This window comes from Hakea prostrata, chromosome 2 (assembly GCF_041222555.1).
Source record: "Hakea prostrata isolate BN-2017 chromosome 2, UWA_Hpros_2, whole genome shotgun sequence".
NCBI lineage: Eukaryota > Viridiplantae > Streptophyta > Magnoliopsida > Proteales > Proteaceae > Hakea > Hakea prostrata.
The window spans coordinates 14,062,828-14,088,065 of record NC_142601.1 but is presented as its reverse complement, the minus strand read 5'-3'; the positions used below and the strand labels follow the sequence as shown (position 1 = coordinate 14,088,065).

The 25,238-nt window shown below is 38.5% G+C and overlaps 1 protein-coding gene across 2 annotated transcripts in view; it reads left to right on the top strand.

Moving 5' to 3' along the window:
- Positions 1–24,518, top strand: part of LOC149023852 (uncharacterized) — a 35,889-nt gene extending 11,371 nt beyond the window's left edge. For both annotated transcript variants that reach the window (XM_089142852.1, XM_089142851.1), the window contains 2 exons: positions 22,922–23,057; positions 23,785–24,518. In XM_089142852.1, the coding sequence (XP_088998978.1) occupies positions 22,922–23,057; positions 23,785–24,092 (444 nt within the window). In that variant the 3' untranslated portion in view covers positions 24,093–24,518. The remainder of the gene's footprint in view (positions 1–22,921; positions 23,058–23,784) is intronic.
- The last annotated feature ends 720 nt before the right edge of the window (positions 24,519–25,238 follow it).

Sequence of the window (25,238 nt, the reverse complement as noted above, 5' to 3'; positions counted from 1 at the left end):
TTCTGTTAGTTACTAATTTTAGAACTTTCCTTTTTCAATACTTTTTGTTTTGGACAGATTTTAGGAGTTAGAAGACTAGAAAACTATGTCCATAAGTTGTACTATTTATTTCCTTTTATAGAGGGCAAGATGGCTTGCTTATCAAGTTGTAGTCTAGACTATTGATATCTATAAATAAGAGGCTACGATTCTAGGAATCCTAAGCTAGAATCACAGGCTTTTGTGATTCCTATCAATTCTTCTTTCTTCTTTGCTTCTCTTCTCACTTCTTCTTGTTATTGCATTGTTTTGCTTGATTAAAGTTTACTTTTTAACATGGTATCAAAGCAATAAATATCTGAGCCTATGTTTGACTGCAATTTGAGTTTGAGAGTCCTCTTTAAGCCCTTCTTACCTACCGCGGCTCTTGCTGCTCCTGTGCTTGCTGCAGAACCAGACGGACAATAAAGTGAAATAGTTCATCTTCAAGAGGTCTAATTCCAATCTATTTATGGCTTCAAGGTCTGGGCTTTCATGCATGGAATACTGTTGTTTCAAGCCTACTGTTTGTACTGAGATCTGCTACTTGATGGAAGGCCTTGAAGCCTACTTATACCTGTGATGTTGTCTCTGATTTATGTTGATAAGTGCTCTCTGCTATGGCTGATGACACCACTAGTTGAAGATTTCTTTCCCTCCTCCAAATTCTGCTAATGAAGTGTCACTGTTCTAAGCTACTCTACCTTAGTTATTTAGTGTTCGTTACTCTCTGCTACTGTGTTGCTTGGATGTTCACATTTTTTTTCCCATTCAGTTATCTACCCCTATAATTTGGTTGTCACAGCTGATTCTAAGGCATCTCCTGATATGTTGAATGTGCTACCCACATCTTGATTTCCCTACCTAAATCTGCATTGCTTTTCTTCTCAGACTGAGTTCTTCATCTGGTTCTAGGTCTCTTGTGGCTAAGTTCTCTGCTTCAAATTCCTATATGTTTTTGCTGCATTTGGAATTCACTTCCTTAATTTCCTGTCTCTGCAACTGAGACTAAAGTTGTTGAACCTTTGTAACCTGCTATCGTCATCTGAACCCCCTGATCCTTCTCCAGTACTTGCTGTTGGTTATTCGATCCCTTCGTTGCCTTGCAGACTTCGTTTCCATGAGGATGTTTTGAAACTTTTGGTTCAATGTTTTGGGTTCGGTTTGAGTTTAGTGTTTTTTTTTTTTGGGGTTCAGGTTTGGTTCAGTTATATTTTTTTTTGTTCAAATTCTGGTTTCTAGTTTTTGTTCCTACTTCTGATTTCTATTTCCTCAGTTTTTTTTTGGGTCCCATTTTACTCCTCATCTTAGACTTTATGTCAATTTGTTATTTAATTCTTTGCACACTTTCTCCCCCTTTATTTTTTATTTTTTATTTTATCTCTAATGCACTCATGTCCATTACCTAATTATCATTCCTAGAACACCCTCGTGCATTTGGCGTATGTGTGCATCTACTAATAATCTACCATGAGGGGAGTTTGAATATTATTTCTTTGGTTCCTACATGCTTGGAAAATGAATTTTATATCTACAATAAAGGTCTCATTGGAAATTATTGCTTGGGATCTTTTTATATTAGATAATTGGTTGTCATTAATTGTCCATGTGTAATGCTACACGTGAGGGGGAGAATGGTATCTTATTCTATATCTACTCAAGGTGTGCTAAAAGATGTTATTTGTGAAGATCTTTGTCCTCCCAAGATGAGATTGTACAACAATACTCAAGCGTGACAATGGTATGATACTACGATATGATGACAATGTAGCAATTGTCATTGATCAAGAAGGAAATCCAAAAGGAACTCTAGTCTTTGGTGCGATTGCTCGGGAGTTGAGACCGCTGTGCTGAATGATAGACGCCCTAGCAGGAGATGCCTTATCCGAAAGGATGAAAGAGCTCTTTTCATTGCTGACTTTTTGCCCAGACGTTTTTTCATACCTTTCCAAAAAGGTAGCGTCCTCACTCTGATCGTACGCTTGTCCAAGTCGGCCTATATTCACCTCCTCTTGGGCAGGGCATCGATAGTTAATAGGGATTTGCAGCTTTTTATCATCCTGGCATCGAGCTATTTTTCGGCAGGACCTCCCCTACAGTATCATCACCGCAGTAGAGTTTAACCACCAAGTTCCACCCTCCTATTCAACGGGGCTATTAGAGAAGCAGCTTCGTTTCTTGACTTCTTTGCTCAGTCAAGCTTCCTTGTTCCTTAGTGTAGTCTTGGTCCATAGTTGTTGACTCCGTTCCTTAGCCTAGTCTATATCCACTGCTGAAGCAACTCCGTACCGACGCCTTTCCCTTTGTAGACAGCTAAGTGACTTTGTAACCGCATTACTTTTACCTACCTACTATACCTATCTACTTGGTTTGTAGTAACCTATACTACCTTTACGTACTTATTTGGTTTGTACCAACCCATACTACCTTACCTACTTGGTCTGCAGTAACCTATACTGTCTTTTACCTTACCTACTTGGTCCATAGTAACCAATATTGCCTTTACCTACCTACTTGGTCCACAGTAACCAATACTTCCTTTACATACCTACTTGGTCCATAGTAATCGATATTGCCTTTTACCTACCCATACTTTACCTACTATTTGCCTTCTTGTGAAGCGCTTATATGGTCATTGAAGCTGCAATTTTGAAGAATCAGTGTGGATATTCCTACCTACTATTGGCATTATTGGATAGTGCCTTTGATGCTGCTATACTTACGAATTTTATTCGTCTTCAATGCTGTCGACTATTCTCATTATTGGTGGTTTTCGACATGAAGAGTTAAAGTCTTTTTGTTAGGGTTGATTGTGTACAGGGTGAACTTCTCTTAATGTTTATCGACGTCTACTATTGCTACACATTCAAGATTGATGCTTACTTTCAAGTTTATTCTTATTGTGCAAGCCAAAGTTTGCTTTGTGAATACTCTAGTTTGAGAGGGAGTGTTGAAGTATAAGCAAGTTTTGGGTTGTTTTATTGTTCACTTGAACAGTAACATGAGCAGTAACATGAACAATATTATGCCAGTGATGCTGCTCTTCTTTCTATTTCTAATGTAAGAATCTTGCTACACAAGTTTTGGGAGTTTCTAGAAAGCATAGTTTCTATTTTCTGTTAGTTATTAATTTCATAACTTTCCTTTTTCAATACTTCATGTTTTGGACAGATTTTAGGAGTTAGAAGACTAGAAAATTATGTTCGTAAGTTGTACTATTTATTTCCTTTTATAGAGAACAAAATGGCTTGCTTCTCAAGTTGTAGTCTAGACTTGATATCTATAAATAAGAGGCTATGATTCTAGGAGTTCTAAGCTAGAATTGCAGGCTTATGTGATTCCTATCAATTCTTCTTCTTTCTTCTTCTCTTCTCTTCTCTTCTTTTTTTCTTCTTCTCACTTCTTTTTGTTATTGCATTGTTTTGCTTGATTAAAGTTTACTTTCTAACAGTAAGTATGGTAGTACCATTGGCCAATATAATGGGTGAAATTATTTTTTTTGAAGTTAGAAAGTAGGGTGGAATTTCCTATCATATGAAAGGAGGCACTAGAGTTTATCAACCAAGAATTAGGACTAGAAGAAAGGAAAACAAGGTTACTTGAGTGTGCCAATGTCGCAGTTGAGGTAGGTTGAAAAGAGGTTTCAATTTGTTGAAGGCGTTGAAGAATCTAAGTTATCTCGTCTTTAGTAGCTGAACTACCTAGATTTGAACTTGAAGGTGCTTCAACGGTATTTGTAGCTTCATAGAGATACTGATTGTTAAGATTGTTTGCCCAATCTGGTCTACCATGCTTTGCCCAACATGTTTCTTCAGTATGATTTTCTTTGCCAAAGTGAGTACGTGTCCTTGAGGCTCTTTCAAAGTAAGCTGAATTTCTTCCCCTACCACGTCCACGGATGTGAACCCTCGCCTGCGACAGCCACCATTGTTGAATTGTCTTTAGGTAAGGCAGCAATGTTCCTTGTAGGAGTCATGCATTGTAATCTAAAGAAGCTTTCAAATAGAGATGACACCTTTTCGTTTATCAGAATTTGGTTGCAAACAGGATGATAATCTGGGTTAAGACCAGCTAGGAATTTCACCAATTGTATTTCAGCCCTTTGCTCTCGTAATTTTCAGCATCTGTAGTTAACTAAGGATTGATCTCCTTATGTTATATTGAACCACTTTTCATAGAGGTGGTAAATATGGGAAATATTTTTCTCACTAGAGTAGGTTTCCTTCAGATCATCCCAGATATTCTTGGCAATGGCATGAAACATGATGTTGTTAGCAATTTGTGGCTCAACACTATTCCAGATCTAGATTTTAATGGTGGAATCGTCCCTACTCCATGTTTCAAATTCTGTAGCAGGTTTCGAATTTGATGTCCCCAATTTTGGTGGATCTTGTGTCAAATGATTTTCTTTTCTTTTCCTTCAGCATGTATGAAGGCAAGCACAGATTGGGACCATAGTAAATAATTACCAACAATATTCAGTTTATTGGTGGTGATTTAAATCTGAAATGATAAGAAGTAGGTTACAGAAGATTTAGTGGTGCATAAAAAATACCTATCAGTATTTTGTGTATCTCAATAACACCAAACCGGCATTGGCTGCTTTGTGGTGCTGCAACCAAGAGAAAGCAACAACTTTGAAGTTGAACAGAAATCCCTAGAACGAACTACAGCTCTAATGCCATAAAGCAGTCAAGAACAAAATTTAATCAAGAGACGATGGTGGGAGAGAACGAGAAGATGAAGAGAGAGGTATCGTGTGTGTCCTCTCCTCTTGTAATTCTTTATTTATAATAGAGAGATAAAGTCCTATATTATTTAGGAAAGTAAATATCAATCTAAATTACAACAAAAAATAACCAAAAACTAACATCCCAAAACTGCTCTGACTTGCGTGGAAGAAACTTGCAGCCCAAGTATTGGTTCGACACATACCACACCATGATTCCATATTAGTAAGGCTGTAGCATGTCCATGGAACAAAATTCCCTTGAAACATACAAAATTTCGAGCGAAATTTCCTGTTTTAAAAAGTTCGAATAGAAACCTATGGATACCGAAACGAAATTACAGGTTTCCATCAAATTCTACAAAGTTTCCTTGAAACTTGCAAAATATGCCAAACTTGGTCCAAATCTGGGTCAATTGGTTCAACCAGGTGGGTTTTTTCACATAAAGTCATGAGTTTTGATCAAAACTCTTTATTTTGTAGAGTTTTGAATGAAACCCAGGCGGAACCTCAAGCTTCGACCCTTTGTTTCCGCTTTGATTTCAACCTTTGTGAGACCCCATTTCAGGTGATTTTAAGCTATTTCCTTCCCTCTTTTGGTGATTTTGACAGTTCTTGGTGGTCATTTCAAGGTTTTTCACAGCATAATTGAAAATTTCCCTAATTTCTTATTTTTTCTTTATTTCATGCTCAAATGATACTGGATATTCTTTTGAATTTAATATATGTTGTCTCTAGTTGCTAGATTTAGTAATATATGTTGTTTGATTTAAGAGTTTTTTCCATGGTGCCCCCTTAAATGGGCTCCAAAATCTTAACTGCCCCCTTATATGGTTTAAATTGCACAGCCCCCCCTTGGTTGAACTCAAATATTGCAAGTTACCCCTCTTAACGGTAGTCTTTTGACCATTAAGCTTGGGTTGTGTAATGTCCAATATACTCTCGTTAGTGTGTAAAGACGAAATTACCCTTTCACTCACTTAAGTGATCCAACCTTAGGTCACCCATCTTCTTCCCATGTCCCGCTAGAAACCACACGTTGCCGGCAGCCACCACCCCTCCCTTGCCGGCAACAACCACCCACCTTCCTCTGCCAGCGATCAGCCCTCTCTCTCTCTCTCTCTCTCCCTCCCCCGAAAATCTAAGGAACTGCTGCCTCAGCAGAAAAACACCATCACGATTACAACAAAGCTTCTTTCGTTAAGAACAATAAGAAGAAGATCAAGTAGAAGCCCGAGAGCATCGATGCCCTCTCTACGATTCTTCTCTCTTGTAAGTCTCCCAGAACTAGCAAGGATTTTGGTTCATCCTAGGGTTTCAATTCTGATGGCCATACTGCTGCTGGTGATTTAGTTTCGGAGAAGATGGGGGTTCCTCTGCCTCACCCGTCCGTCGCTAAACCGGCAACCACCACGCTTGGATCTACCCATTATAGAGATCTAGCATTCAAGTGCCTATTGCCGGAAACCTTAACTGCTTTGGGAATGCTCTCTTTTGCAATGGGGAAGAAGACGATATAGCGGTAAAGAAGCAAAACGAGAGCAACCACAAGTTTTCATGTTAATCCACTGAACTAACCAATCATCTCTTCCATATGAAATGATTAATGAATTAATTAATTGGAAAATGCATTAATAGAGAACAATTGGATTCAGAAACCAAGTCAAGAATGAACATCTACCAAAAACGCCCAAACTTGAAATTCAACCGGAAAATCAAGAACCAATGATCGATCGGCAACAACACCATCGACGAGATAGATAGGCGAGGCAGAAGAACCCTAGAGTTTGAAACCCATACGAACTATTCTGAGAATAAGCCACATGAAGAGATAGAGTTTCATATATAATTGAAAACTCAAATAAACTCCATAAAACATAGTGTGGCTGGAGAGAGCAATTGACGATAGCGATTGGAGAGAGTGAATGAACTTTGGTGGCCACTATGGAGGGAAGGAGTGAGGGTTCTATCCGAGAGAGAGAGAGAGAGAGAGAGAGAGAGAGAGAGAGAGAGAGAGAGAGAGAGAGAGAGAGAGAGAGAGAGATGAATGCTGATTGCCGGGCATAGGAAGGTGGGGTGGTGGTTGCTAGCGATGTGGGGTTTCTGGTGGGGTATGGGAAGAAAATGGGTGAAGGGAGAATCCCTGCATCCACCTTGGGTTGGGTCACTTAAGTGAGTGAAAGGTTATCATTTTTACACAATAACGAGGATATATTGGACATTTTAAAAGACTTGACCATTAAAAGGGGTAATTTGGAATATTAGACTTTAAGCAAGGGGGCGGCGGCGTGTGATTTATTGCACTTAAGGGGGCAATCATTTATTTGGAGCCCATTTAAGGGGGTGCTATAGAAAAAACTCTAGATTTAATTTTTGAAGTGTGCTAGTATTTCATTATTTTTTTTAATTTTAAAAATTACCCACAATATTATATTTTTTTAAAATAACTTACGTATATATGATATGTTGGCTTTGTTTTAATGTATGTGAGGCACCATCACTCAATCTGCAATTTGATAGTGCCCAAATTAATTTTAGGTTGTTTAATTTTGATTTAATGTATTTAATAGTTATTAATAATTAATAATTTAAATTTGTAATTATAAACAATATTTTAAATTAGCAAAAAATTCCCATAGTTTGGGATTACCTTAGGTTATAAGTAATGTGTGTTTAGGCTAAAAGTTAGTTTCTTTATATTTGAAGTTTTGAACTTAGAAGTTATATTTTGAATGTTATGTTTGTAATGTATTTATTAGACACCTCTCTATATTTACTATGACTTTGAATGACATATCTATATTATTTTTTTAAAGCAAAATGCATGTGCCAATGTGTTCCTTGTGCTCTGATTAGCTTATATGTAGAGTCCCACCCCAAAATACCCCTAAAACTCGTTGAAAGTTGCTAGGAAAATTCCCAAGTTTCCTAAAAGTTTTCCAGTTTCTTACCTAAGTTTCCCATTTTCACTGGATTGAAACTTAAGTTTCTTTGGAATTTTGCTTCATAAGCATGTCATAGGTTTCCTAACCATGCATTCTAATATGATGTCATGCATCCAATATGCTAAAGATGTAAGGATGTACATGCTCATTTCCAGAAACATATCCTCTCTCATACGTTCATTCATGCTCAAATTAATCATCCTCAACTCACATGCTCATATCCATTTTCATACTCAATCCATGTCCCATTTCTGAATTATGATCAAGATGCTGAATTTAAAATATTCGTATGTGTTCATCTCCATCACCATGATTTATCATGCATGCATGCAAATGACGATATAGCTCATGATGCCAAAAATCATACAAGTCATAAACATGATTCACAGAGCAATAGAGGAGAAAAGCATACTCCTAGGCATGGTGGGAGATCTCGCTCTCGAGCGAGATCTCGCCACTCAGAAATACCGAGATCTAGACCGAGATGGCGAGATCTCGGTCGAGATATGCCAGAAAATTGGCGGTAGTCTTGGTAGCCCATCTCGGTGAGTTTTAGGGCTTTGGTTGGGCTGAAACTTGGTATTTAGCCTATTTAAGGCCTTTTGAACACATTGGTGGCCTTATATTTGTGAGAAAATAACCCTAACTATGTCTCCTACACCTGCCCTAGCAACTGCATTGATCATCCCCTGATAGTATGGTGTTTTGGCTACATTGGGTGCAATGTTGTTATAGAGCATGAATTTGCTGATTGATAACCTAGCTTCCTCCTCCCTACTGCCTTCTCTACCTCCAACAAACATATAAGGAATGCTTCTTTGATAGATGTCTTGTTGGTTGAAGAGGGAGGGGTCTTGGTCAAATGTGGAATCATAATGTGTAGTCTTCCTCCTCCTCCTTTCGGTCCTCTCAGTCTCAGTTCCCTGAAAACTATGTCTAGATGGCATGGATGCCCCTGACCCCGAACCACCTGCTCCCCTTGTTTGTTCATATTGCCTCACACTATTAGCATGTAAGGACTGCTTGCTAGCTTCCATTGCAGCCTTCATCTGTCTCCATTCGGCTCATGACTCAACACCCATAACCCTCCTCCTCTCTTCATCATCGCTTGATTCCTCATCAACATCAAGAGTAGGTCTAGATAGCACTATATCCTCAAATTCCCTTTGCTTTTGTGCCATCTCTTCCTTTTTTTGTTTCCCTCCCCTTAAAGTTGCTGCAATTGTTTTTTGGACTTCATAAGGAACCCTGAGACACTTGGCAACATCTTTATAACCACCAGCCAAATGTTGCTTTAATCTAGTTGAACCACCAGAATTCAAAGTCTTGAGGCAATACTTGCATCGGGATTTCTTCTTGTCAGCAGTCAGTGGATCCCCATGTTGCCAAGCAATGTCCTGAGTCCCACTACCAGTGCCGCCACTCCCACTAGTTGCCATTTAAGATTCAAATGTACAGCACTGAAAGTCTGAAATACATACATGAATCATGAATATTCCCAAATAATCATTAGAATAATTTTTAGATACATAAAAACATGTAAAAACAATTTATAAAACAACAAAACACACACTTTGTTCTAAGATAACATATATACACTGCTCAAACAAACATGTTAGTATTTTTAAAATAAACTACATAATATGAGCATCATTTAAAAAAAAAAAAAAACAGATAAATTTTTAATAACAGATTATTTTTTATAATTATTTTATGTAAAAATAATTTATAAAACAACAAAACACACACTTTGTTCTAAGATAACATATATACAATGCTCAATAAGACATGTTTGTATTTTTAAAATAAACTACATAATATAAGCATCATTTTAAAAAAAAAAAAAGATAATTTTTTAATAAAATATTATTTTTCATAATTATTTTATTTAATTATTTAAATAAAAAAAATACAGCAAGCATGATAATCAAAATATTAATACATGAGATTGTAGCCCTCTAAATGTAGTTTAATATAAATAATAATCACATTCATATCATAAGTATTTATTTATAATCTTTAATTTTAATTTTTTAGATAATATATTTTTTAAATACTAAAATTAAAAAAAAAAAAAATTAATAACAGAAAATTAAAATTTTTCCCATGAAAGTGTAGATCTAAGCTTGAACATCAACATATATTTATATCACACTCATACAATCATTGTAGAACCTTGTATTTGAAAAAAATCAAATTTAGGGGAAAATCTTACATTTCTTGAAGATCCCTTGAAATATGCTTGAATCACTACAAATATGCTTCAATTTGTTGTTGTAGATGAGTTGATGATGTTGCTATGTTGAATCCCCAACAAATTCCGGCCAAATTTTGGCCAAAAATGAAGTTTTCCGGCCAAATATGGGCTTCCAGCGAGATAGAGGAGAGAGAGAGGCGAGAGATGCCTCTCTCGAGCGAGACAGGGGCTTTAAAAAGCCCCTAAAGCAGCAAAAAGTCCCGTTGGCGAGATCTCGCCGAGATATTGGCGAGATCTCATGAGATCTCACGAGATGGGCGAGATCTCGAGCGAGATCTGCAATCTCGCAGATCTCGCCAGAGATCTCGTCTCGCCTTTCTAAAAAGGCGAGATATCTCGCGAGATCTCCCACCATGCTCCTAGGATCTAGCACACAACCCCTCACCTTGGTTTTGCGGACCGTCGGTTTGGTTCTGTATTGATGAAATCACTCTCTCCCATGCTGTGAAAAGCTTTATGAAATGGTTTGCTTGCTTCATTGTACGGACGGATCTTGGCCAAAGTGAAATTGCTTGGTTGGCGTGACTTCTTGTGAGACCTCCCCAACCTAGTGTTTCAGCCCCTAAACATGATACACAAGTGCCAGTAGGCATGTTGGAGCTTCTTCCTTGTCCTACACCTTTTAATCCACCAATAGAAGTACGCAATCCATTGACTTGCTTGTAGGCAGTCTATTAGTCAATTGACCGTCTAATACTAGGCAAATAACCTGCCTGTTTTTTTTGCTGTCCAGTTTGAATCCGAGATTTGGGTTTTTTGCTCCCAGGGCTTCAATGTGGTTTCCCTTAATTTAGTTAACACTTTCTAGTTTCTAAGCATGTTTATCAACACATTTGAATAGAAATCCACATGTATACATGATTAGAATCTGACAATTTACATACCATTCGTGAGTTGAGTCTATCAATCCTACAGTATTTGGGTCTCATTACATTCCTTTTGATGAGGAAATTGCATATCTAATCTCCATTTGTACAAGTCCATGGTTTCCCCGTACTTCTAAGCTTGGGTCATTGGATTCCAAAGCTAAAATCCACCAATCATTACAAAAATGATATGGGATTGTAGTGGACAGCAAGAACTACCTGAATCCAAGGTTGGTTATTGATTTCAATTGGCTCATGGTGTTCTTCCAACAAGATTCAGCTACCTTGACCTCTTGCCTCCTTCTCCCCACTCTTTTCTCCAAATCTTTAGAGGGGAAAATGGGGTATTTTAGGTCTTTTCCATGCACTAAACCCCTATCAACTGGCTGAGTGCGGCAGTTGATTGGTCTATCAACGGGTTGATTGGGTTTCAATATATCAGTATTTTTCTAACAGCAGCAGGAGTTGACCCCTGCTCACTGTTAGGTCCATAACTCATCCAATACTGATCCAATTGCCTTGATTCTTTTTGCATGGTTTTCTAGACTTGAAGGACTTCATCTCATGAGAAGAAGTGAAGAACGCTAGGTCCAATTGTAACTCTACCTTCCCTAATCTGAGTAGGAACCTGACTGACTCTTGTGCAGCAACAAGGTAACTGGACATCCAGTGTTATCGGGTCTTCGAGTTGGGGTCCTACATCACACCTTTGGGATTAGAAATCTAGGTAGGTATTACAGCCCACCCCCTGACTTTGACCAAATCTGTTCTCTTTCCCTTCCCCCCATCCCCACCCCCACCCCCCCCCCCGGAAAAAAAAAATCACCAAAAAACCCTCCTCCTTTAGCTTCCAGTCGGAGGAGGGAAACCTCAGCTTCTACATGGAACCCACCATACCCCCCCCCCCTTAGGTTTACTAGGTCAACCTGTTTTGGGCCATATTCCTTGCCAGGCCTTCACTGCCTGGAGAGCCCTATCCCACAGCCTACCCACCCAATCCCCTCTCATCAGCCAGTCCATCCAAGCACCTCGTCCCTCCTGAATCTTTTTCCCTGAGCCAGAAGACTCTAACCACCTTTTCTTTGCTTGCCCTTTCTCCTAACCAGTTTGGATCTATGCCTTTGCCTCCATCTTGTCCAATGTAGACGACCTCAACCCTTTGAAATTGAGTGCCTCTAGCTCACCTCTTTATTTGGAGGATCCCCTATATATGGTGTGAAAGCTTCTATTGGCCTGTGTGTTGCTCATATTTGGTTTGAGTGGAACCTCTACAGATGGATCTTCCGATTATGGCCATCTCTAAAGATGTCTTCTCCAAGCTCTCCTTTTTTTCCCCCCAAACCTCTAATAGATTCCTAAAGGACCAGACTCATTGTTGTTACCTGGGGACAGATACTTCTTTGTTATTATCTCATGGGCACTGTTAGCCTAGTTGCTCCCCTCTTCCTTTTAATTTCTTCATTTTGTGCTGCTTATAAGTAAAATAATAATAATAAATAAATAAAAAAATATATATAAAAAAAGAAAGAAAAATTATTCACCCAACCTATACCATTAATATTTAATTCCTAAGAGTCACTTACTACTATCTTACATCAAGTAACCAAAGTTTCATCAATTCATTCATCATTATTAGTGGAATTTAATTTAACCTTAACATTATTCAAAACAATAAACGAGAGTCCCACTCACCTTGATCACCTACAAGTTCCCTTCTTTTCCATCTAACTCCCATTTTTAACACTGTTTCTTTCTATTCTTGTTTGGTTCCTACGAAGGTTAAAATTCAATATTTTATGGTCATTTTTGGTAGTCTAAGACTTAGATATAAAACCAAGCCCAAAAATCCCAGGGCAAAAGGCCAATTTTCAAGTCAACTGGTCGATTTACTGGTCAACTATTGGATGAACTGGCAGACAATAGAAAGTAAGCCAGTTGCTTATCAGTTGTTCCCTCTTGCAACCAATGAGTGCTGGTTGAGTTCCACTTCATATCTGTCAACAAGTATGTGTTTGGGCCCTGGGATCATGACATGTGGACGAGAGAGAGGGTTACCTTGACCAACTGCTGGTTGGTGGGTTATAAATAGGGGGAGATGTGAGGAGAGGATAGGGAATGTTTATGGGTGTCTTGGGCAGCCTGTGGTGGAGGGGCAGCATATTTCTGTAGGGAGTGATGGGCACAATTTTAACCAAAATATCTTGTTATTCTCTTGTAATAGTTTAAGTATTATTAATTGATCATTTTCTTTTTCGATTAGAGGGTTCCTACAACGGGTATTAGAGCTGTTTTGATCAGATGGAAGCAATATGGCTACAGGATTATCTCTATTTCTTAGTGAAGGGGATGCGAAGAGATGGCTGACGAAAGCCATGCTCTTCGTTCGGAACACCACATCAAAGACGCACTTTGGTTGGGAGTAGCTCTCCGACACCTAGAAGGAGAAGCATTGGAGTGGCTCTACAGGAAAAGTTGGCCGGAGCTTTGATGGAAGGCTTCAAGAAAGCTTTGAAGCTTGACTTCAATAATGGGAAAGTTGTGAAACCGAGCTGGGATGTGGATACCCACCACAATGAAACTATGGGCAGTGGTAATACGATAGAATCGGAGAGCCAAGCATTGATATTAGTGGGAAGGATGCAGGGAATAGCCCCCAAAGGTGTTCATCCAGTTTCGAGGTCTGATGTAGACTCTCACCAAGTTGGAACTCTGGGAAGTGCAGCTATGATTGAAGTGGAAGACCAGGCCGTGAAATCCTTGAGAAGTGCATCAAAGGGAGTTGCCAGAGGTGATCAACCATTTGCCCCTGTTATCCCACACCACAATGTCTCTCATTGAACCTTTAGAAGAAGAACAGGAGAATTGAGTACTGGTCTCATCTACCCTAGGTTTGGTAATGAATGTGTAGGGCAAGCTTCCTTGTGGAAAGAGGAAGAACTTGGTTGGGGGCATGTTGAGTGGTGTTTTCAGATTTGGGAGAGTCCTGTAATGGAGTTTTCTTGTTGTGTTTGTAGTATTGGCCATTTGCATTTACTTCTCAGATCATGTTTATGCCATTTGAATGCTTTGTGTGTGTTTGAGTGAATCCATTCAGGGCTTGATACAAAGATCCTAATAACTGGTTTCAGAGTGTGTTTCTATCTTAGGGAAGGAAGATGAAGACTGGATTGTCCATGTTTTCCGGCAAAACAGAAGCATAGGGATGGTTAATAGAGGTCCTATCGTTTTGGTGGGAACACCAGATTGAGGATAAGTAATAGTTGGGAAGTGGCGCTCCAACTCCTAAAAGGGGATTCTTTGGATTGGGTTTATTGGAGAAATTGGCCAAAACTCAACTAACTCTGAAACTTGACTTTGGTGAAGGTAAGATCCCAAATGAGAGGAGTTACTAAAAGTTCCCACCACAGGTCTGGCTGATGAGATGAAGGGGATTGATCACAAAATGAGAGAAAATTTACCAGAGAACGAAAAAGAGGTTGATGGGAGTGGGAAGTGGGAGAAACATTGTTGGTCCAAAGAGAATCTCATTTGGGCGGTGAGCTCCCCAGCGAAACCACCCTTGAAGAAGGCAGAAGTGACGGTGGCAGCACATGTTGGGTTGTAACACCAGCTTACAGGAACCCACATTGTGATACTGACTGATTTCCAGCATTTCATGGCACACAACCGAAGAGGGAGAAGTCTACTATGGAAGCAATGAAAATATGGGAGGCAGCTAGGGTTTGCCACGAAGAGAGGTGCAGCGCAGGAGGAGAGTAGGAGAAGATAAGGTTGAACTGGGCAGCGGTTGGACCCTTGAACTTTGGGCTGGTTGAAGCAGTGAGGCCAATCAAAGAGGTAGCCCTAACGAGTAATGAAGGTGGGCTTTTAAAGATAAAAGCTCTAGGCCAAGCCCATCTGGTGGGCTAGGAAGCACACAAGCATAGGCCCAGCGCATTTTGTCAATCGTGGACCAACCTAGCATATCATCAACCTTGGCCCAGCTGTTAAGAAACAGTACCTAATAATGCAGCGGAATAGATAGAATCAAACAAGAAACAACAAGATAACAAGAGACACAAGGATCTTCTTGGTTCGTTTGTAAGACCTACATCCAAGGATGAGCACTAAGACTCGTCAGGCATTGCACTAATCAATATCATAGAGAAGGATTACAGCACTAGGAATCTACCTTCACAAGCCCCAAACGCATAAACCAAGAAGTACAACAACGGACAAGGTTAGAAAGCACCTTGAATCTCAAGAACCAATGTCTTCCATACAAGATGCAGCCAAGAAACTCCATCAACACCATGTGTATGAGAGCAAATTAAGAGGAAACCAAAAACCTAGCTGTCAAACACACCAAAGAGCAAGCCTCTCTCATTCGAGCAAAACAGAGAATGAATGAATAGTTGCTTCTCCTAAACCTCTAAAAGAAGCTTATATACAAACCACTAAAATGACTAAACCGCCCTCAATAACAAATACATAATACTCTCTTGTCCTAAACATCTGTAAAAAGACAGCAAAGCCCTTGGAATATTGGTACTTTACAACGTTCTCCACCTTGACTGTGCAACCACCTGTGAGTAAACATTGAACTCATCAAATAAAATAAGAAACAAATCATATAGAAAATACCTTTAGCATGTTCAAGGCAGACTTGAACTTACTAATAGGTACAACCTTAGCTATGTATCAATCTTACAAGCATTAAGCAAGCCTTTGGCAATAAGATCTCTAATAAAGTGAAGCTTAACATCTACATGCGTAGTTCTTTCATGATAAACACAATACTTGGAAAGACACAAAGCACTTTGAGAATCACAATGAACAAGAGAATGTAAACTACCAAAACCAAACTCACTAAAGAGTCCTTTCAGCCAAAGACACTCCTTAATAGCTTTAGCCAAGTCTATGTACTCAGCCTCCATGGTTAAAAGTGCCACCAAATGTTGAACTGTGGACTTCCAACTCACCTATTTATCACCAATTGTGAACAAGTACCTTGTCAATGACCTTCTCTTGTCCAAGTCAACAGAAAAATCAAAGTCATAGAATCCAATAATGGTCACATTATTAACACAAGAATTATCATACATAATTCTATAAGATGCAGAGTTTTTTAGATATCTCAGTAACCACATGACAACATCCTAATGTGAATCACAAGGTCTACTCATGAACCTACAAACAAGTCCAATTGAATATGCAATATTAGGTCTAGAACATATGGTGGAATATAATTGCCAACACATTCTTGATATGGTTTATCAGTTACAGCAACATCAATAATAATTTTAAGCTTAAAATGAGCACCAAAAGGTGTATCCACAATCCTACAATTAATATTACCAAACTTCTCAACAAGTTAATGAATGTATTGCACTTGAGACAAAGTCAAAACTCGTTTGGCTCTATCTCTATGAATTTCAATGCCAAGAATCATTTTAGTAGCCTCTAAATCTTTCATTTCAAATTCAGATTTCAACATAGATTTCAATTACAAATCTAAACCTTATCCTTAGATATAATAAGCATGTCATCCACATAAAGCAAGAGATAAATGAAAGAATTGGGTAGAAACTCACAGTGATAAATACAATTATCATAATAACTTCTTTTAGACTTATTCTTGAGCAAGAATTTATCAAGTCTTTTGTACCATTACCTAGGGGATTGTTTCAAACCATACAAAGATCTCAATAATAGGCAAAACTTGGTCTCACTACCCTTCGTAACAAAACCTTCAGGTTGGGTCATATAGATATGTTCATTTAGCCAACCATTCAAGAAAGCGGTCTTTACATCAAGCTATTCAAGGTCCTAATCATGAATGGTAGCCGAAGCAAGCAATACTCTAATAGATGTATGATCACTACAGGTGAGAAAACCTTATTATAATCAATTTCCTCCATTTCGGAATAACCCTTGGCTACTAACCTAGCCTTAAATCTCTGGTTTTCTACACCAGGAATCCTAGCCTTAAACTTTTAAACCCACTTACAATTTATAACCTTCTTTCCCTTGGGTCTATCTACAAGTGTCCAAGTATAATTCTTAGCTAGGGAATCCATTTCTTCACTCATGGCAGCAAGCCAAAGCTTGTTGTCCACACTTTCAAGAGCCTCTCTATAACTCCTAGGCTTACACCCCTCAAGCGGGTCAATGACACTAAAGGCATAAGAAACAAGGTTAGATGCTGAACTAGACTCCTTACTCACATTGGCATACCTAGAGGGTCTCCTAACATCCTCCTAGTCCTATATCTAGCCAAAACATAATTGTCTAAGGTACACACTTCCTCAATTTCTTCTTTGACATTCATGGGGTCACCACTAGAACATAAGTCCTCATTTAAATCAATGGGATCAGGGATACCAAGCTCATTATTAGGTCTCTCTTCAAACTCCATGTTAGGACCCTAGGATGAGGCCAGGTGGAATGAAGGTTAGTTAGGGTTAGTTAAGATAATAAATAGAGGGAGAAGAGTGAGAGAATGAGGGTTAGTTAGGGATAATTGAGGGTTATAAATAGAGGAACAAGTGAGTGGAGAGGATATGGAATGTTTTATGAGAGTTCTTGGGACACCACTGTGAGGTGTGGGGGTGACTGGCACCATAGAAACCAGAGTCTATCTTGCAATTCTTGTATTGATTTTGGGAAGTATTAGTAGGGTTTTATCACTCCACCTCAAAAAAACTCTTATCTAAGTCTTGGGAGTTGGGAACACCTCTAGAGGATCTAGGTTTAACAAATTCTAGCTCATTGAATTTCACAACCCTACTAATAGTCACCTTCTTATCCTGTAAACACCAAAACCTATACCCTTTCACCCCTAAGGGATAACCTAGGAAAATGCATTTCCTACCTCTAGTGTCAAATTTCCCCTTGTTTTGGTGAACAGAAGCCACACACCCGAAAGATCTTAAAGTGTTATAATCACATTTAGTATTGCTCCACCTAAAATCAGGTGTTTCAAAGTTAATGGATGAATTAGTGGACTTATTTATGGCAAAACATGTTGTACTTGCAGCTTTAGCCCAAAATTTCTTCCCTAGATATTCTATCAACCTACATCTCACCCTATCCATAATAGTTTTATTCATTATTTTAGTTACTCCATTTTGCGCCGGGGGGGGGGGGGTTATGTGCATGTTCCATGTCTAGTGATGTCATATTCTTTGCAAAAATCCAAAAATTTATCATTGCAAAATTCAAGTCCATTATCAGTCCTTAATTTCTTGATTTTCTTTTTAGTTTGGTTCTCAATTAAGGTCTTCCATTTTAGGAACTTATCAAACACACCTGATTTATCTCTAAGAAAGTATAACCAAGTTTTCCTAGAATAATCATCACTTATGGACAAGAAGTAATGGACACCCACGAGAGATGGAGGTACATTAGGGCTTCCCCAAATGTCAGAATGTATATATTCTAGAGTTTATGAAGTCTTATAAGTGGAGTGGGGGAACTTAGTCTTGTGGAGTTTACCCATGTCACACACATCATAGGAATTTAGAGAACTAAAACTTTTTAAGGTCAATTTGGCCACTTTTACACAAGTGCCCTAGGCCTGTACTACTTATGTGGCCTAATCTTTTATGCCATAACTCCACCTTACTTAATACTTCACTAGAGACAAAGGAGCCTCTAAAACCACACTCTCATTCAAGAAATGTAACCCATTTTCCAAATCAGCAATCAAAATGACATTGCTACCCTTTATAACCCAAAGGCAACCCTCTTTAGAGAAGTATTGGAAACTCCTAGAGTCTAGTTGACTCAAGGACAACAAGTTTCTTCCAAGTTTAGGCACATGCCTAACTTGCTCAAGGTCTTTAACATTCCCATCATTCAATTTAAGTCTTAGACACCCTGTCCCCACAACATCACATGCCTTATCATTCCCCATTAACACTTTACCACCTTCAATATGCTTAAAAGTGACAAACCACTAGGAGTCATGTGAAAGGTGCAACTTGAATATAAGATCCAATGATCAAGGTTACCATTAGGGTATACTACAAGTGCATCACTTGTAACATTAACCATATTTGTGGCCTCCATCCTCTCAATCCCATTCTCATTTTGTTTCTTTTGAAGTCTTTCTCTATAATATTTTCTTATATGTCTCTCTTTCTTACAATAATAACAAACCCTTTTATTTTTATTTTTATTATTATTATTATTTTGGTTATTATTGGCATTATTGTTCTTTCCCACGAACTTCTTCTTTTTCTTATTTTTATTGAACTTCCTCTCAACTTCAAAACCATTCTTATTATCAAAATTATTAAACAACCCCTCACTACTTGTTTACCTTTCCTTTTAGATTTTAACACTATCCCTAATTTTCAATGGTTCCATTACATCATCTAGGGTTATAGACTTCCTACCATATTTGATAACATTTTTCACACCAACATGTGAATCAGATAAAGAATTTAAAAGTAGAACAGCAAGGGTGTTATCAGTCAATTCCTCATCTAAGTCAGCAAGATCACAAGATAATTTGTAAAACTCTTATACATTATCAGTGAGAGACTTAAGTGCATCCATTTTGAAACTAAATAATTGTTCTTCCAATAAACTAATATTAGGAACAAAAGCAGTCATATATGGTTGTTCAAGTTTTAGCCAAACCTCAGCTACAGTACTACAGTCTCTTACCCTTCTTATTACACTATTGCTAAGGTGCAAGATTAGAGTGTTATATCTTGCTTATGGAAGGTCCTTATCCCCCTTAAGGGCTTTATGATAGTGATTTTGAACAAGGATGGCATGCATCCTGTTCTTCCAAACCAAAAAATCGCATTTCCCATCAAATTTCTCCAATTCATATCGAGTAGGAGCCATGACAAGGATAAAAGAAACTAAATTAGAACTTTATACCACTAATTTAGACAACAACAGAATAGAGAATAGTTCTAAAAATAATTTCAGAGGAACAATATATTTTAGAACTTATTCAAGTTTCAGAGTATCTAGAGAGAGTAAATTGCAATTTGAGTGAACAACTAATTTTTCAGACTAACTAAATCAACAATAAAGATCACAGATCAACTAGGAAGGAACAATTTCTAATCATAGAATATAAAAAGACATGAACAGAAGCTGATACATAATCAATTTCAGATTATAAGATTATTTCAAACACCAATTTCTTAACTATAGCATATAAAATGCAAAAGCCCCAAATTAGAGAAGAAGAAATAATGTCTAAAAGATCTAGACACAATAGAACTTAGATTTCAAACAACTGAAACCATAAGTGAACAAATCTGGGTCAATAGGTCACAAAATTTCACCAAAAATTGGGGGTTTTTGGTGCAAACCCCTTCAATTAGGGCTAGGAATAAAAGCCCTAAAAGTAATTTGATAAAATCCGAAATTAGGTTTTAGGGGGAAATTAGGGTTTCAAGATGCAGTGACCGAAACAAAAAAATTCTTGAAATAAAAATGCAAGAATCAACAAGAAATACAGATAGAGTGACTCAATAAGATGATCAGATACATATAAGAACAAATCAAACAAGGTACTTGCAAGACAACATGGATTTGATGCCGATCTGTTAAGAAACAGTACCTGATAACGCAGCGGAATAGATAGAATCAAATAAGAAGCAACAAGATAACAAGAGACAGAGGGATTTACTTGGTTTGGTCGTAAGACCTACATCCAAGGATGGCCACTAAGACTCATCAGGCATTGCTCTAATCAATATTAGGGAGAAGGATTACAGCACTAGGAATCTACCCTCACAAGCCCCAAATGCATAAACCAGGAAGTACAACAACAGACAAGGTTAGAAAACACCTTGAATCTCAAGAACCTGCTGTACTCTTCACCATGGACGAAAAACAACTAAGAACCAATGTCTTCCATACAAGATGCAGCCAAGAAACTCCATCAACACCATGCATATGAGAGCAAATCAAAAGGAAACCAGAAACCTAGCCGTCAAACACACCAGAGAGCAAGCCTCTCTCACTTGAACGAAACAGAGAATGAATGAATAGTTGCTTCTCCTAAACCTCTAAAAGAAGCTTATATACAAACCACCAAATGAATAATGTGCCCCCAATAACAAATACGTAATACTCTCGTGTCCTAAACATCTGTAAAAAGAAAGCAAAGCCCCTGGAATATTAACACTTCACAACACCAACTAATGCAGTTGGCCAAGAACTGACTTGCAGTCCAGATCAAATTGAAGGAAAATACAGATACAGTCCTGCAGAACCCAAAATCGACGGGACCTTCAGACCAAGCTCTTGCACCAGGTTGCGCAGCAACTTAAGGTGGAGAAGGGTCGCTTGCTGATCGCAGAAGGGGGCTTGCTGGTTTGACAGAACTGCACATTTACAGGTCTGCCTCTAGCAAAGCAGGGGTATCCTTCTTCCCCCTTCATCACAATGACCGGATCTGCAAACCAGAATCCCCAGGAGCTGATGGCGGTGGCGGAAAACCCTCAAAGATGGTGGTGGTAAAGGATTCATCTCTTTGATGGAATCCCTCTCTCACCCCTCTCATGCTAGAGGTTGTACGTGAGCTGCTTGTAGGAGGCCTAGAAAATAGGGATACTTAGAAGCTCTCATATATTCTGCGATACATTTGAAATGGATAAACACAGGACAGATTTTGTGCTTTAAAGGTGGAGGTCAGCATAGGTCAAACAAGCAGGCTGAAATTTCTAGGCTTATCTTTCATGAACTTGAAAGAATTTCTTACATGGAAGATGCTTCACCTCTGTACATTTTTGGCATTCAGAAGATTCATCCTTGTTTACCATCATTCAAGTCAGATTTCACTGCATCCATCCCTCTTGGGCGAATACAAGATATTGCTCATCGGAATGATATTCCACATGATCTCAAGCAGGAAATTGAGCAGACAATACAAAACAAGCTTCACCATAATGCTGGCCTGGAAGATTTGACTGCTTTGGAGGCAATGCTTGCAAGAATCACCAAGAACCCTGGCGGATAATAATGCTTTTGTGGACCAATTCAGGATTTTTTTCGTGCGCATGAATCTTTCAAAAAGCTACTCCAAGATTTCACGAGCACATGGACTCGTAAGTGTGACAAGGAGTTTCAACCTGTTGGAGCAACCATTGATCTACCAGTTTATGCTTACTCGCAGAAGTCCTGGGAGGAACAGTTCCTGGAAAGTCTGCTCCTGAGGAAACTGAATCGGCATGGTCGTGCAGTAAGCATGTGAAGAGTAAGACTGAGCTTCTGACTTTCCCTCACCTTAAAGACAAGGTGAATTTCAAGGGGCTGGCAGTATTAGGGCCCTGTGATCATGGCATGTGGAGGAGAGAGGGGGTTACTATAACCAATTACTGGTTGGTGGGTTACAAATAGGAGGGAGATGTGAGGAGAGGATAGTGAATGTTTATGAGTGTCTTGGACAGCCTGTGGCTGAGGGCGACATATTTCTGTTGGGGGTGACTGGCATCATTATAACTAGATTGTCTTGTTATTTTCTTCTCTTGTAATAGTTCTAGTATTATTAATTGATATTTCGTTTGTCGATTAGTGGGTTCCTCATAGTATGACTTTAGGATCAATTTTTTAGTCTAAAGATCACTTTTTGGGGCTTAACATACCTCCAAAATATTTTACGTAAGGTCCAAATTTTGACCATACAACCTCTTAAAAAATTTCAAACAACCTCAGATAACAAAAAGTGGTTGAACTTATAAACATAGAATTGGGTTCGAAACTCATCTAAATCCTCAAATGCATCCTAAAAAAAATCATGAGTCAATCTTACGATGAACTGATGAAGATCATTTTACAGTAAGTTCACTAACTCAAAAGTAAAATTGAAAATTTAAAGCCTCCTACCTCAATTTGAAGCAGCACAGGCTAGAAAACCTCTCAGTGCTTTTACGACTATTGAAGTATCAGGATTCCAAATGTTTAATGGTCATTATTCTCATCCACATGATTCAGGTCTCTGTCCCTCCCCCCCTATTTGTTCCCTTTAAGCATATTTGCATGTTTAACTACCAAATGATGGAATCTTCACTTGGAATGGCATCGATGGATTTGCTTTGAAGCTTTTCTTGCAATTGCATTTGCTGACATTCTTGCTGTTTTATGCTCTCAGAAGGATGAATCACAGGAAGCTGATGCAATACCAACCCCCAGTATGCGAACTGAACAGGAAATGGAGCAAAGTGATCCCCAAACCAGAGAAGAAATGGAGACTGGTTATCCACATACTGCTGCAGAAACAGAGAGAGGTGATTATGCCAATCCTCTTAACTTCTTGGTCATGCCAGCTTACATTATACAAATCCAAGGTTCGAAACTTATTCTGTTTCGGTGTTTCGACCAGGTCAAGACACCGAAATTTCAGTAGAACCTGGTACAACATTGTGCGTGGTTTCAGTGGGGTTTAAAGCTGATTTTGGCCTGGTTTTTAGTGGACAGCCTATTCTGGGGCCAATTAACACATTTCCTAGGTTATTTTTTTCCTAAGAGATAACACAATTTAGTCTTCTTGATCTGCACATGCTCGGTTGTATGTGGATGAAATTGAATGTTGTGTTTAATAAATATAAACATGTAAATTGACATAAATGAGAAGCTATTTCAATTGATAATGAAGTTGAGTCAGCGAAATTGAAGCTGGGAATTTCACTGAAATACCATCGAAATTTCAGTCAACTGACTCAAGTTCATTTTGCATTGTATTTTGTTTTGGTGACCTTCAGATACCTGAAATCTCCTTAATTTCGTGAGATTTCATGCCATGCATGAATCATAGAATTTCTTTACCCATTGTATCCATCCAAACCTCACTTTCTGAGATAAACATCGTACACAACTATTATAAACATTATTTAGGTTGAAATTTGGTGTTTAACCAACATGCCTCTTGGTGCCGGCCAATGCTTACCATCAACAATGAATCTTATTATATCTTTTGGCTCTCATGGTGTTGTACTTCTATGTTCTTTGCCACAGATCTTCCTCTGGCTGAAGGAGAGGCTGAAGAAAGGGCAGATTCTGAAAAGATCGAAGCACTGCCACCTGCTGGTGATACAGCAAGAACAATTTTTGAAAAGATTGAAGCACTGCCACCTGCTGGTGGTCTTCTATGTAAGACCAGGAAGAATCCATGTTATGGGTGGATAAGCAGTACTGATGAGGAGGCTAAAATTATCATCCTCAGAGCCAATGACTCCTTCAGACGACTGCCTATTGGTAGGGAATGTCCAAAAGGTGAGAAAAGGCGCAAGACTCGGTGGGACGTGAAACCTGAAGATCTCTGAGACTTTTTGTTAGTTGATGCACATATTTTGTTGCTCTAAATCTCTAATTGCCTCCAGTTGTGGAGGACCAAAGGTAGTTATTTCAGCATTTCAGGTGGGGAGAGTGGCTGGAAAATTATGTATAGTGCTTGACCTTGTACAGAGTGGAAGGTCTCATCCTTGTTTTATTTGTCCTGATTTTCCTTTCACACATGGTGAATGGGATCCCGTTCACTTGTGGTCTGTGAGGGTGAGAATGGGTACTGGGGAAGACGTTTTGGAACATATTAAAACCCAAAAATGGTGGAGTCCTCCATGGGTGGAGGAAAACCTAGTCCAAGTTATTTTTATTATAAAAGAAGAATGAAAATGAGTGATATCAGTCTTGGAGTGGCTTTTGTATAAAATATAGCATTTTTGTTATGTCATTTTTGGTCGGTAAGGCACTTTTTTTTCCCTCTCTCTCTCTCTCTCTCTCTCTCTCTCTTCTCTGATAATGTTCAAAGAGGCTTTTCAGTTCATGCCCAGTCTAAGTGGTGTTATCAATTTGGAATTTTTATAAAATTAGAGCATAAAGCTCTCCTACCAATAATCGAGGCTTTTAATAGTTGAACTTGTATAGCTGAACTTTTCTTATCCCCATATTCATTCTGTTTGTATTCCTTTCATGGAAGGTTGGTTCCTTGTGCCAAGAGCTTGAGTTATGTTGGTAATTTGGCATTGGTAGTTCTTAGTCATCTGACATTGTCAAAGGCAAGTTTTAGAGAACTTCAAGCAGATTCTGCTCTTTTTGTTTCATAAGTAAGATTTAGCATTTTAATGGTTATACGAAGGCCTATTTGGGTCATGCTTCTTAGAACCCTGGCTTTAATCCTAATCCTGAATACAAAAGCCGAATACTGATCTTGATGTTGATCCATTCGGGTTTGGCAACCAGCTTGAGACATTTAACCAACACTTTTGCCTTGAACTTGATTCTGATCCTAATCAGAATATAATAAAATAATGGATAATTTTCATCTGGACCCTTGAGGTTTGGTCCATGTCATTTTTAGTCTAAATAAATCGACACTTTCCATCTGCCTCCCCTGAGGTATCCAATAAAATCAATTAAGGACAAATTGTGATTTTTATGATCAAAATATCCTTACATCTATTCCACCGTAA